The following is a 14,694-nucleotide window of genomic DNA, read 5'->3' on the forward strand; positions in this document are numbered from 1 at the left end:
ACTGACGTTAGACTTACCGGTCTGTAATTGCCGGGATCACCTCTAGAGCCCTTTTTAAATATTGGCGTTACATTAGCTATCTTCCAGTCATTGGGAACAGAAGCTGATTTAAAGGACAGGTTACAAACCATAGTTAGTAGTTCCGCAATTTCACATTTGAGTCCTTTCAGAACTCTTGGGTGAATGCCATCTGGTCCCGGTGCCTTGTTACTGTTGAGTTTATCAATTAATTCCAAAACCTCCTCTAGTGACACCTCAATCTGTGACAATTCCTCAGATTTGTCACCTACAAAAGCCGGCTCAGGTTTGGGAATCTCCCTAACATCCTCAGCCGTGAAGACTGAAGCAAAGAATTCATTTAGTTTCTCCGCAATGACTTTACCGTCTCTAAGTGCTCCTTTTGTATCTCGATCGTCCAGGGCCCCCACTGGTTGTTTAGCAGGCTTCCTGCTTCTGATGTACTTTAAAAACATTTTGTTATTGCCTTTTGAGATTTTTGGCTAGCTGTTCTTCAAACTCCTTTTTGGCTTTTCTTATTACATTTTTACACTTAATTTGGCAGTGTTTACGCTCCTTTCTATTTACCTCACTTGCAAAGGATCCCTTGGACTAACAGGCAAAAGTTGCCCAGGCAGTTCTGCAGTGAAGCCTGTGGCTGCCTTTTCCTTTAATCATATGGAGGTGCAGCCTGCATAGGGTGACCAGATGTCCCGATTTTATAGGGACAGTCCTGATATTTGGGTTTTTGTCTTATATAGGCACCTATTACCCCCCACTCCCGTCCTGATTTTTCACAGTTGCTGTCTGGTCACCCTAAGCCCGCAGGGACTACAGGCTGCTTGATTTAAACCAACATGTTGCAAGCTGGAACCTGGCCACGTCTGATCACTGCAGTAATGCTCCATGTGGCACAAATTCAAGTTGCTCCGGCCACTTGGCTGAGTAGACTCTGGGGTCCCTGACGCTGCACCTGACAAATCCAGAGTAGGAAAAGACTCCATTTCCCAGAATGCAATGGAGGAGGGCAGAGGAAATTGATTAAGGGGAAAGCATAGGGCTGAGTTTAAAGCTATTGCATCTCTGGGTGCTGCACTTTGAACCTGCCGGGGGGGGGGGAGGAGTGAGGGGGGATGGGATGAGTGCTGTGTGTCTCTGCTACCCCAGCCACTCTCTGCTTTGAACCTGCAGGGCCAGCTGTGGCTGTGTGCGCTGTGCTGGGGGAGGAGGGCTAAGCAGGGGGTGCGGGATGGAGCCCCTCTTCGTGCGTGGCAGCCAGCTGCTCCGGAGAACGCTCTGCAAGGAGCGACTCTGCCCTTGGAAGTTCTCAGCAACTTTCCTGGCAGCCAAGCTCCAGCGACCTTTGTGGAGCAGCCCCGGAGCTAGCCTGTGTGTGGGGGCCACAGCTCACCCCGGTGCAGCTGGCTCCCGTCGTGGGGGCTTGGAGAGCCTGCTCGCTGGGCACGGTGCCCCTCGCCGCTTTCTCGCTGGTTCCAGCTTCAATCTGCCCCCCAGTGCTCAGTTCATAGCCAGGCCCGTGGGGGTCTGCTCCATGATGAAGCTGCCCGTTCAGACTTCACCAGAGGGACTAGATGCTGCTTTTGTTGGGGTGCCCCTCGACACGGGAACCTCCAACCGTCCTGGCGCAAGGTAAGGGGCTAAGATCTGAGGAGGGGCAAGCCACAGCCCATGGGATAGGGGCACTTGCTGTCAAGTGATTATTCAAGAAAAATCCCAGGGGAGTCAGTGCCGGTGAAAGATGCGGGACTGACTATCTGGTAGTGTGGTTCCCTCTTTTTATTCCAGGGAACAGATATGGCAGCATGTCAGGTTTCCCTGTACTGCCCTGCCAGTCTGCCTCGGCCCTGTCCTGCAGGGACCAAGCAAAAGCAGGAGAGGGTGGTTTGCTCTTGGTACCATGCAGCACTGTGAAGGTGCCAGTTGTCAGAGTGATTTTGTAATGTGACAATCAGGGTCCAGACACCCCAGGGGGAGAACAGGGGTCTGAACCCCAAAGAATTTGCAATTGAATCAACTGATGTAATCTAATATTATTGTGCTATAAAAGCACATTGAGTACAGACTTTTATGAAAACTGGTGACATGCTGGCCATGAATATCAGTGTGATGTATGTATGGGCGTTGCATAGAGTTATGTGTGGGTGCTGAAAATATGTTCCTATACTATGTTGTGGACAGAGTTGATAAACCAACTTGCCTTAGACAAAGGAATGTGGATTTACCTGTCTAGATCAGGGGTGGGCAAACTTTTTGGCACGAGGGCCACATCTGGGAGGGGAAATTGTATAAAGGGCCATGAATATAGGGCTGGGGCAGGGGGTTGGGGTGTGTGAGGGGGTGCAGTGTATAGGAAGGGGCTCAGGGCAAGGGGTTGGGGTGCAGGAGGGGTGCAGAGTGCGGCAGGGGGCTCAGGGCAAGGGGTTGGGGTGCAGAGTGAGGCAGGGGGCTCAGGGCAGGAGGTTGGGGTGCAGAGTGCAGCAGGGGGTTCAGGGAAGGAGGTTGGGGTGCAGGAGGGGTGCAGAGTGCAGCAGGGGGCTCAGGGAAGGAGGTTGGGGTGCAGGAGGGGTGTGGCAAGGGGATCAGGAAAGGGGGGGTTGGCGTGCAGGTGGGGTGTGGGGTGTGGCAAGAGTTCGGGCTCCAGCCCGGCGCCGCTTACCTTGAGCGGCTCTGGGATGGCAGCGGCACGCAGCAGGGCTATGGCAGGCTCCATAGTCGCATGTGAAAATCTTTGCGTACACTCGATTTGCAGTAAGCTCTCTGCCTGGATCTACAGATGACCTGTCTGTTGAAGCCATTAGGCCATACTCATTATGCGTCTGACGTAGACGATCACAACCACAATATAATAGTCCTACCCAAAACATTTGCCCCAATGGTCTTTCCAACCTTCAACTCCTAAGTGTCTAGCAGGAGTGTGTGCCTAACCAGCCACGTGTTTAGAATCCCCTGGTTCTATGGAAGTTTCCTCCTTGAACCATCCCAGATAACGAAGTGTGGGATTCTTTCCTTCCAGGTTCGGCCCTCGCCAGATTCGAGCCGAGTCGTGCATGGTGAGGACGTATAACCCCAGCACTGGGGCAGCACCTTTCCATTCCCTCATGGTTGCTGACATTGGTGATGTGAACGTGAACCTCTACAACCTGCAGGACAGCTGCAGGCAAATCCGAGAAGCCTATCAGAAGATTGTGGCAGCCGGCTGCATTCCCCTCACGCTGGGTAAGGAACCCAGGCCTGGGCCCAATCTCATGCTTTGCTGTTAAAACACCAGTTATTATGTGGGCACTTGGAAGAATAGCAGGATCCATTAAAGCCACCTCCCCCGTCTGCCCCATACACTGCAATGGATACAGACTAATTTATTAACAGGGTCTTGAGAGTGCAAGAGAGCTACTCTCTCCTCCTCCTCACTGAGCTAATTCAGTCTCCTTCAGCTGCTCCCAGAGCTTTGCTGCTGCTGGTTCAGCGCTGGGGGAGAGGCGCCTCTCCCCCAACCTGCTGCGGTGAGAGAGGGCTGGGGGGAGAGTCCTTTCTCCCCGCTGCAGCACTGGGGCAGCCTGCACCCCAAACCCCTCATCCCCAACCGCACCCCAGAGCCTGCACCCCCAGCCAGAACCCTCACCCCCCGCACTCCAACCCTCTGCCCCAGCCCTGAGCCCCCTCCCACACTCCGAACCCCTCGGCCCCACCCCAGCCACATATCCCCTCCATATTGGTGCACACAACAAAATTCATTCCACACATGGATGTAAAAAATTAGAGGGAACATTGGCCGTGACACTTTTGTATTTTTATGTCCGATTTTGTAATCAAGCAGTTTTTAAGTGAGGTGAGCCGTGTGGGTACGCAAGACAAATCAGACTCCTGAAAGGGGGACAGTAGTGTGGAAAGGTTCAGAGCCACTGTCCTAAATGACTGCCCCAAGCTTAGCCATTAACTCGTGGCAGAGCTGTGAGTAGAACCCAGGAGTCCTGACTCCCGTCCTTGTGCTCTATCAGATGTCCCACTCTCCATAACACCTGGTTGTGAAGGTGGGTAGCTAATCAAACCAACAACAATGCAAGTTTGCTCCAGATATGACGGAAGGTTGTAACCTGAAATGTTGCCTTTCTAAAAAAAAAAAGTTTCCGAATAAGGAATAAAGGAATATTCTTCTAATGTGAGAATAGAAAAGTTGGTTTTTTGGAAATTCATCTACCTTTTATATGTGTTAAAAGTAAATTCCAGGCCAGAGTTGGGCTCCTTTTCTGGCTGGCGTGGTTTAATGTACCTTGCAGCAATGTTCCTTTAACGGAGCCAAAGTAGTTACGTTCTTCTACTGCAGCGTGCCCTCTTCTGCCAGCATAATTTAATCAGAAATAACAGAGCATCGTAAAAGGTGCATAATAAATCTAACCTTTGCCCAGGACTCTGTTTTAAATCAGGAACTGTGATTGCCATATCATCCACGATGCCTGGACTGGACGATGCTCTTATGTTGTGTCAAAAATGAATAACTGAGGTTAGAGAAGATGCTGTTTCATTGTTCTCCACTGAACACAAATTAAAACTAAACAGCTGAATATGATCTTAAATGTATTTTGTTAATCTGTTCAGTGGGACCTGAAATGAGAGCATATGCCCATAACAAAAGTGTTTAGGGTTTTAAATTGAATCAAACCTTGTGCAGTGTATTAGTTTCATGGCAGAAAGCGATTTGGACTTGTATTGGTGTGTGCACACATGCAATTACTGTTTAACCCTAGGGCACCTATGACCTTGCAATCTGAAACTCACTTCACTGTTGTGAACATATAGAGTGAGGGCTTGGATTACAAATCAGTGTCAGTCTACTCAAATGTCCTGAGTCCATATTTAGGAATATGTGATGCCTGTATTTATAACACAAAGCTAGGATCCCTCACTTCAAATTGCTGCTGTAGCACTAGTGAAATCCAGTCACTCGCAGATCTCACGTCATCCCTTTTACCAAAGTAAGAGGTGGGATATCACAACCAGGAACTGTCAGATTTTTCTTTATTAACTGGAGCTCTATCACTTTTTACGGGGAGCTCTTCAGCGCTCACAGCTAAGCAGCGTTGGGCCCACATCAGAAAGTAGCTGGAAAGGAGACCTCATAAGAAACCCCCATGGTGCTGGTGACACTAGGTGGTGCTCTTCCCTCTGAGTCAGAATGGAGCCAGACACCCCCGTATGGTTCTGGAGGTGCCATCGTTCAGATAAAACTTACAACAGAGTTCCAGACTGCTTGTGCTCATCGAAGATCCCATGCCACTTTTTGCAAGAGATAAGTGTCTGTATCCTGACTCGATTCCAGTTTGGGTAATAACATTCAACCTTCCCAAATTCCCATTGCAATTTCAATGGCATATGGTGGTGTTCTGCTCCTCAGCCGTTGTGTAGCATTGCTGTTGGTTGTTAAGACCCAGCTGTGACACACCCCAGAGGCGGCTGCAAGTAGGGGATGAAGTGACTCCTGGATATAGATCTGTATATCAGGTATCTGCATTCAGAAGCTGGCCTTGAGCACCAGCTGCAGCAAGAGAATGACAGCTGGCTGGATTTTTGAGAGCTTTTAATAAGAGAAGCTGCCCCTTTTAATACTATCTGCCACCCATTTAAAGCTGCAGGGAAGGTAATTAGATGAATAAAGGCTGTTACTTCTAAAGGATGATCTCTCTCTTTGTGAAGTGCTGATGTGTTCCCCTATGAGAGGTGAGGTGCAACATGAATGTAGCTTGCTACTGATCAATGCTGGCCTGTTCTTATGACATAGCATGTTCTCTGTCCCGTTGCAGGCGGCGATCACACAATAACATACCCGATCCTGCAGGCAGTGGCAGAAAAGTAAGTTTAAAATCTGAAAATGGAGCATGTTTAAAAAGCTGATACCTTGTGGTGATAGAAGTTAGGCTGACTGGTCTATAATTCCCCGGATCCCCTTTGTTCCCCTTTTTAAAGATCATTACTATGTTTGCCTTTTTCCAGTCCTCCGGGACCTTACCTGCCCTCCCTGGGTTCTCAAACGTAATCAGGAACACTTCTGAGATTGCTCCAGCTAGTTCCTTAAGTACCTTAAATGAATCTCATCAGGCTCTCCTGACTTAAATACATCTAATTTAAAGAACTATTCTTTAACTTGTTCTTTCTCTATTTTGGCTTGCATTCCTTCCCTCTTCTTCTTAACGTTAATTGTGTTAAGTAGTGGGTCACAATTTACCTTTTTAGTGAAGACTGTTGTATTCAGGCATTACACAGCTCAGCCTTCTTAATGTGGTCAGTTTTTAGCTCTCCTTCTCTGCTAAATGGAGGACCTACATTTTCCTTGGTCTTTCTCAGCCTACTCATGTATTCATAGAACCTCTTCTTATTGCCTTTTATGTCGCTTGGTAGGTGTAACTCATTTTGTGCCTGTCTTTCTGATTTTCTCCCTACATGCTTGTGCTATTCTTTTATACTCCTCATCAGCAATTTGTCCATGTTTCCACATTTTTGTAGGCTTCCTTTTTTAATTTTCAGGTCATTAAAGAGCTCCTGATGGAGCCGTACTGTTACTTCCTACTGTTCTTCTGATCTTTCAAATGGCTCCTCAGACATTTGGGGTTCCAGGGTTCACGTAATCAGACAGGGTTGGAGAGTCATGTGATTCAGGCTGCAGCAGTATCTGTCAATCAATAGCTAGATGCTGGCAATCTTCCTATTTGCTCCTCTCACTTATCCACAGCCTGTTTGTGCTGATCCCAGCTGGCATCTTGTGTCCGCACTCTGTCTCTGGTGAGCTTTGCCTTAGAGTAAATTGGTGAGAGATCATGTGCTTATTGCCTTCCTGAACCTGCGGAATTGTAAGATGCCTGCTGCGAGGTCTGAAGCCATAGGAATGTAGGGTGGGAAGAAGACCTTGATCTGTTTGGAGTTTAGATCTCGATCATTGTGAAGAATCCAAGATTTTATGCTGACGGATTGAACGAGGTCAGAAATAGAGTAAGCACCTGTGTTAACCAAAGCATGTGAGCACGGAGCTGGAGTTAAGGCCGTGTTTGTGCCTGCCCTGTCCCAATTAGGCATGGTCCCGTGGGACTGGTGCACGTGGATGCTCATACCGACACAGGAGACACAGCACTGGGGGAGAAGATCTACCATGGGACGCCATTCCGACGCTGCGTGGAGGAGGGGCTCCTGGATTGCAAACGCGTGGTTCAGATCGGAATCAGAGGCTCCTCCTACACCCCGGATCCCTACAAATACTGCCGGGACCAGGTAGTGTATACCGCCGCCAAAACCTTCTCTACTCTCCGCTGGGCCCTGCCTGTGCAGATAGGGCCAAATGGCCATTCATTTCAGTGCTGGGAATAACAATATGTCCCTCTTCTTCCTGAGACGGCTGTTGTGAGGCTTGCTGAGTGTGTGTGATGCCTTTTGAGATCCTCAGACAAAAGGTGCAAGATGATATTGTTCATTAACTGATGCCGTTGCATAGAACGCTTCTCCCACTCCAATCCCTGCAACTAAGATGCGTAGGGCAGGAAAAAAGCCACCCACTGCCATTCTTTTCAGTTATTGTCCCCTCCTCCTCCTTTTGCACCAGACGGCAAGGGAAAGGCTCCCCTGCCCCCTCATTGCTCGTTTACCGGTGCTGTTTCCAGCTGCACTTGCCCTTGAACAGCTTCACCTGTGGAAAAAGCGCTACTTGCCAGGGCAGGTGGAGACCATAGTCTGTCCTACGTGGGGGGCATAATGGCAGAGGGAGCAAATGCGAGAGCACAGAATGGCTGGACGCACCAGTTATGATCCGCAGAAGACACTTGCTTTGGCCAGTTTGAGCTGTTTGTACAAACATTACACTGGACCACTGCTCTCTCCACCCGGTTCCTTTCCCCAGCAGCGTGTAGCAGGCAGTGGAAGCCCAACTTTTTTTTCCCTTCCTCCAACAGGGTTTCCGTGTCGTCCTGGCTGAAGACTGCTGGCTGAAGTCATTGGTACCACTGATGGGGGAGGTGAGAAAGCAGATGGGAGACAAGCCCATTTACATCAGCTTTGATATTGATGGATTAGACCCTGCATACGCCCCTGGCACAGGGACACCTGAAATTGCTGGTCTCACACCTGCTCAGGTAAGGAGATGCTCAGACTCTATTTCTGAATGTGCAGAGTGGATGCAGGGAAAACCTGGCTCCTTTTAAAGGAAGTCCCAGGGCTTACACTGCCCGCCCTCTCGAAATCTAAGGGTCGAGGATCTACATGGGATTTAGAAGTCTTTAAACAAGAAAACTGGCATATTGGGGACTGAAATCATTGAGAACTCCTCTTGTGTCCTGCCTATAATATATAGAGAGACTGGAATTTACCCTTCTATTCTAGGAAAAGCCACTGCTAAGGGAGACTGAGCTGATATACAGTTTGATGGTGTCTCAGTATTTATACATCTAATCCTCTGCTTTCCACTCACTCCGGTTCAGCATATAACAAACAAAGAGCACCAGGTTACAGCAGTGAGCGTGGATGGGAATTGTACGGACTGAAACGTCACAGATTTCATGTCAGATGTGTTTAAAAACCAAAACACCCCCTCGGCTATTTAAATATATAGAATGTTTTCAGAGTTAACAATTCGGGTACCTAGTAACTAGCCCTTTATTCCCGTCCCTAGGCTTTGGAGATCATTCGTGGGTGCAAAGGACTGAATATAGTGGGAGGCGACCTTGTTGAAGTTGCACCAATCTATGATGCTTCTGGTGAGTCAAAGGAAATATTTGGGACAATAAAGCAAACTTAGAGAACTGCTACATCCAATGTTTGTCAGCAGTCGATTGGGTCCTGTTTAGCTGTGGGCACTGGACGCAGGGGAGGCTCTAGCTTTTCTGCTGCCCCAAGCACGGCAGGTCCCCGGTCCCGCGGATTCGGCGGCGCGCCTGCGGGAGGCCCCCGGTCCCGCGGATTCGGCGGCATGCCTGCAGGAGGTCCCCGGTCCCGTGGATTCGGCGGCATGCCTGCGGGAGATCCGCCGGTCCCGCGGATTCGGCATACCCGCCGCCGAATTGCCACCGAAGCCATGGGACCGGCGGACCTCCCGCAGGCATGCCGCCGAAGGCTGCCTGACTGCCGCCCTCGCAGGGACCGGCAGGGCGCCCCCCGCGGCTTGCCGCCCCAGGCACATGCTTGGAGCGCTGGTGCCTGGAGCTGCCGCTGACTGGACGCTGTCTATAGAGTTCAAAGCAAATTGACAGTTTGCGCATCCCTAGAGAACATAGTGATGGCTGTCGGAATTATTTATAGTCAGCTATTTCTATTCTGTGTATTATAGACAATTCAAACAGCATGTTGCAGGAGAATATTTAAGAAAATGCAGAGTAGTCCTCAGAAATCTAGCAACAATTATTTCAGGATATGCTAGAGTGTGTTACCGTATGTCGGGGACCAATAGTGCTGTGTAAACAAGAGAGGCCACAGCTCTTGTATAACCAAGATATGGATTCCTCAGCATTAGTCAAAACTCAGCTCAGTCCTCTAAACAGCTGGAAGGTAAGAAGCACTTGTGAATGAACTGCCATGTTTGTGTAAATCTGTACTTCCGTTCTGTAGTTCTATAGCACCTTCAATACAAGCACCTCAACCACTAATGATCTGATCCACTTGGTCCCCTTGTAGCTCCCTTTTCAGATGGGGGAAACTGAGGTACAGGGAGGTGACAGGACCTGTCACAGCTCACTCACCAAACTTCCTGGTGGAGGCCGTAAATAAAAGCCAGATTTCTGGAGTCAAAGTCCAGTGCTTTAGCCACTAAGCAATGCTTCCTCTGTACTGCTGTGGCAGCCAGGTGAATGCAAAGAGACATTGGTCCTGCCCTTGTTGACAGAGGCGACTCCATGCTTCAATAGCAATAAAGAAAAAACAATACTTAAAACTAATTTAATTTAGAAAAACCACTGTTTGAACCAATTACGTTCAGAAACGGTGGTAGGCAAAGCACATCCTATAAGATGATGCCTGCATTAGACTCATGTACTCCAAAGGCACAGCAGTCACTTTTTAGCAGAACGCTCTGTGCTACAAATGGAATTGACTTGGTCATATGTATATACACACAGCCGGGTTCATGCAGGGGGAGAAGTGCTTGCTTTACAAACAAAACAAAAGGCAAACCAAACACCGTATCTGGTTCTTGGAGATCTGTAGAGATATAACAACACTGGAAGGTCCTGTCCTTGGGCCACTCTGCCTTTAGACTGATTTCAGTGTGAGCTATACACATAAAGGGGCAGACTTGGAGTCTTAGGTTGCATTTATGCTGGCAAAAGTCGGCTGTGCATTTCACCACTGGTGTTGCTCCAACAGTGTAGCAATGGCGAGTGATCGTACGGACAGGACCAAGTGTGTTCTCTTCCCTTGTACAATGGTAAAGACTACAGCTTTCCACCAAGGCACTCCCTAAGAAAGTAGGACCAGCTGTGAATTAGGGGATGGGCTCTGTGTTTTGGCACTTTAGATACAGCCTTAGTGTACTGAGCAAATGAAACTTGTGTGACGAAGGGTACGTCTATACTTACCCTTATCATGGTATTTTTCTTTGTTTGTAGGTAACACAGCTCTCATGGGAGCAAATCTGCTGTTTGAAATGCTGTGCGCACTCCCGCGAGTCAAAACGATTTAAAGCCGTGTAGGGCGGGCTCCAGCTTACGCAAATCACGTCACAACCACTCTCTCTTCACCTACACGATGAGTTCAATATTCACAGCCTTTCCGTGCAAATACTTCGACACAATATGAATGGGGAAAGAAGCCTGAATGGAACAACCCAGTCAGATTTTGCTTTTAAATTTCTGCCCTCCATCACTCCCTGCAGATAGAGAAGGGGCGAGGGAAAGCTAAGCTTTGTGGGAGAGAATAAAAACCATTCCTCACCAGACAAAGTCATTTCAAACTCCTCGTATGCTATAAGCAGCAGCTAGAAGAGATGCTGGAATTGGGGGGGCAGGCTTACTGTTCACGTTGCTGTAGTAATATGGCTTAGCAGCGCATGGGTCCAGCGATGGCAGCTTGAATTCTTTCAATATAAAAACCGGCGGCTATGATCTAAAATGGGGGTTTCTTTTGGAAGTGCCTAGTAAAGATTTTTTTCCACTAAAAATAAACCTTGGAGGGAAGCAATATACAGATATAATGCAACATCCTGGCTCCCTTCCATGGACATGGAATAGAATAGAAGTTCTTCTGGCCTCTTTATGCAATGGATCCAAACTGGCACTAGCTCCAAGTCCTACATTACGAGATGACTTATGCCAAGGCACTGAGTTCTCCATCTCAGTGATGGGACGTTTCTAAACCCCATTTATACATCATTTTCCCAGGGCCCATAGCTGTCAATCTTCAGGAGGCCAATAGGAACTTTGACTAAACTACAGGGCAGCTTTTGGAAACAGTTGTCCTTGGTTCAGCAGCTCTGTTGCCTGAGTGGAGATAACTAGCCCATTGCATTTGCTAAATTACGAGCAGTTAACAGCCATCGAACTTTTGCAATTAACTCACGTACGCCACACCGCATTGTCAATTTGTAGATTAAAATGCAAGGCCACTTCATCGTCTCACATTAAAATAGTTTATTTCAGTTGCGGATCTGTAATAATCTTAAAACAAAATGACATTATCAGTGCCTGTTCACAAATACAAAAACAAAAATTAAAAAAAGACATTTGCCAAATAAATTATTTCCCCCCCTCTAAGAGTATCAAAAGTGCAAAATATTTACCTGCTTTTCAATCCAATCTCCCAGGCTGCTTTATTGTATTAGTTCCTGGCAAGCTTTTACTGACCATATATATGTCAGCCATCACTGCGAGGCTGCTCTGTACCACACTCAGTCAAGGGGAAAGGTCAGGTACAGTATTTGGACTCTAGGCTACATTTCCCTGTGTTGTAAAGATGTTTCGCCTCAGCTTCTAGGAATTTTACTTTAAAAAAGCTTGTATTTCGGTTTCTAGCAGAGCAGTGCGCTAGCACTGAAAACTTCCTTGGCTCTTAGCTCAAGAAAGTATCACGCACAAACTGAGAATGGCCGAGTGCATTTCCTTCGCTATGAAACAAACCAAAGGGCAATAGTGAGGGCAGCGGGACAAAAAATTATCCCAGGTTAATGGTCTTGCAGCATCTGGAAAAGGGTGGAGGGAAAGCAGAGACATTCAATTCCAAGCAGCTGAGAGGTCCTGTGACTGGTCTTCTGCACCAAATGAATAATGTAACTAGCTGGCTATCACAGCAGTGCTACCCTTGCTGAACAGATGAATTCAGAATGGTTGGGGTGTGCCTGAGCCCAAGAAAGCGTAGCTTCTCCCTAAAAATACAATGTACTAATAAAAAATCATGTACTTTTACAAGTGAGCTGGTTTGATCTCCTGCAACTTTGTTCTACGTTCACTTTTATCAGTGACTGAATGGAATCTGTAGCACCCCCAGTTGGCTATTGCCTGAGGGTGTATTACTGTAAGTGCTCCCTCCACAAGACCCACATCAACAGGTGTTTATACGCAGGGTAAGAGTCACCCCTCTGTAGAGAACAAACACAAGGCCTACACCCCACTTGAGTCTCAATATAGGGTTTCAGAAATGCCTATAGCCTTTTCCTGGGTCCTTGGACAGGGGGAATTTCTTCTACACAGCACACTTGGGCCCTTCGTTTAAAGCCCTAAAGTTTGACACCAAAGTTTCTGACTAGCAGAAGAGACAGTAACAGCCAGCTTTTGTAAATCCTCCTCCTGGGCCTAGCCCGCTCCATTGTTCAGCTGTATTTAGAGGGTCAAACGTTTTCTTTTTAAATCTGGATTCTTCTGCAGTGTGTCCAACTCTGGGGTTTACAGCATTGTGTTATGCCATGCAAGACCCAAAAGGCAGAACTGGCTACAAACACAAAAAATAACCAGGCTATTTCATTACCCAAGCCAACAAAAGCACCGGCTTCAAGAGAAACAGCATAAAGAGAGAAAAGTCAGTCTGCTGCTTAAGGTTAGTTCAGGGACAGTCTAATGCCTGGGTTTTTCAGCGTTTTATTTCTACATATCTCCTCAGACGAAAACTCCTCTCCTTCCTTCTCATAGCCTGTGCTCAGTAATCAAAACGGTTCATGCTGCAGATAGGACTTTACAGATTAAACTCCATTGGTTTAAGTAACGTAGGTAAGGTCGGTTGAGTCTAATATTTTAACCTGACAGTACCCTTATATATAAGAGCATTATGAGTATTGTTCAAGTGGTCTTTCGTTAGATGAAGCACGTCTGTTCTCTAAGCCAAGCAGAATGCAGCAAGTCACCAATTCAGTGGGCCACTATCTCACCGTTATAAAGCTCTGAGGACTGTTCAGCCAATCAGGTTGCTTGAATAGTCCTAGATCTCATTTGGGTCAGAGGGTGGCTCACTTAGTGGAATATTTACCCATAGTACTGGGCTGCTCTGTTGGAGAAGGGGGAAGGCCGTGAGGTTTTTAAGTAAACCCCCATGCTTGTTAGGAGTGCTTCACAATAAGGTTCAGAATGCTACTCGGGAGTAAATCTCAATCTGAATTAGAGGCAAACTCATGCAGGATTTGGCCATCATGTACCATAACATGACCTACTCATGTGGAAGCCTCCGATTCCTATCCAGGTCACTTTGGAGAAGTTTATTAAGTTTACAGCAAACATCAGATAAAGTGACTGAGTCTACGCGGATTAACAGAGAGAAAAAAGGAAGTAGCAGTGTCACAAGATTACAGTCCCCTGCTTTGAAAAGAAACCTTTCCCTTTTACCTTGACGTTCAGGTAGCAGCTCCTTGTGACTGTCACTAACAAAAAGCCAGCTCCCTGGGAAAGCCAAATGGCTGGTAGGAGAGCCCATTTGATATAATTAAGTACAGTAACTCCACAGCCTAGAACCATTCCAGTTTTACACTGAACCATATGTTTAAAAGAAAGAAAAAAAAAGGACAACCTGTATGTTAAGAAACCTTTGAGCTGAGGATAAAAACAAAGTGAGAGAAGCTGAAACTAAGCATCTTGTAAACGTCTGTCTACAACAAAACTAGTTCCACATGTAACAGACGATCCGATGACAGCACTTTTTGGGCAACATAGTTCAAAAATACAATCATTAAAGAATTAAGTTCCTTGATACAAAGAAGTGTCGATATTGTACTAGAGATGTACCATTGTTGTTTGAAAGGTGTCCAAGTTGATTCACTAGCAGGTATTGAAATTTTCTTTTACACGTCTACTGGCTCATAGCAGCTTACGCCTACAATCTGAGGACATGGGTAAAGTTATGGCTCTAAGAGACACAGTCTAAAAATCGACAGAAGCAAAAAGGCATCTGAAAAACAATGTACATTTAAATGGCTCAACATCTTTACAGTATTTACGGCTGTGTTAATCCCCTTCCCTCCCTGCTTATGGCTTAGCTGGTGAAGCTGCACATGGAACTATTACACAAGGAGCATGAAACATGCAGATCGCCTACTAGCCCCCACCGTCTGTAAATACCGGCTATCGGTTTGCTACAAGGGAGATACCCCCAACCACACTCCTAAATCACTTACCGCAGGGAAAGCTGATAAATAAGAATGCTTGGTATGAGGCCTTTCAGAGTTGCAGAGGCTGGGGAGATTCTGTAGGGTCTTCCCAGTATCACACCATGCACTATGGGCTAAGCATTGAGAAG

General features: G+C 47.2%; 1 protein-coding gene across 1 annotated transcript; it reads left to right on the forward strand.

The window, feature by feature from the left end:
- Positions 1-1,246: 1,246 nt before the first annotated feature.
- On the forward strand, positions 1,247-12,404 carry AGMAT (agmatinase (putative)). The gene is made up of 7 exons (XM_065421295.1): positions 1,247-1,647; positions 3,032-3,234; positions 5,814-5,862; positions 7,077-7,272; positions 7,947-8,126; positions 8,663-8,747; positions 10,590-12,404. The coding sequence occupies exons 1-7, from the start codon at positions 1,247-1,249 to the stop codon at positions 10,661-10,663; spliced, it is 1,188 nt and encodes a 395-aa protein (XP_065277367.1). The 3' UTR covers positions 10,664-12,404.
- Positions 12,405-14,694: the final 2,290 nt, after the last annotated feature.

The sequence above is a fragment of the Emys orbicularis genome, chromosome 22, assembly GCF_028017835.1.
Source record: "Emys orbicularis isolate rEmyOrb1 chromosome 22, rEmyOrb1.hap1, whole genome shotgun sequence".
Lineage (NCBI taxonomy): Eukaryota > Metazoa > Chordata > Testudines > Emydidae > Emys > Emys orbicularis.

What these genes read in the sequence shown, in the direction of transcription:
- AGMAT (XM_065421295.1), top strand. Translation starts at nt 1,247, where the DNA reads ATGGAGCCCCTCTTCGTGCGTGGCAGCCAGCTGCTCCGGAGAACGCTC. An exon ending in CTGCAGGCAGTGGCAGAAAA is followed by an intron (nt 5,863 to 7,076) that starts GTAAGTTTAAAA and finishes TGTCCCAATTAG; the next exon opens with GCATGGTCCCGTGGGACTGG. An exon ending in CTGGTCTCACACCTGCTCAG is followed by an intron (nt 8,127 to 8,662) that starts GTAAGGAGATGC and finishes TCCCGTCCCTAG; the next exon opens with GCTTTGGAGATCATTCGTGG.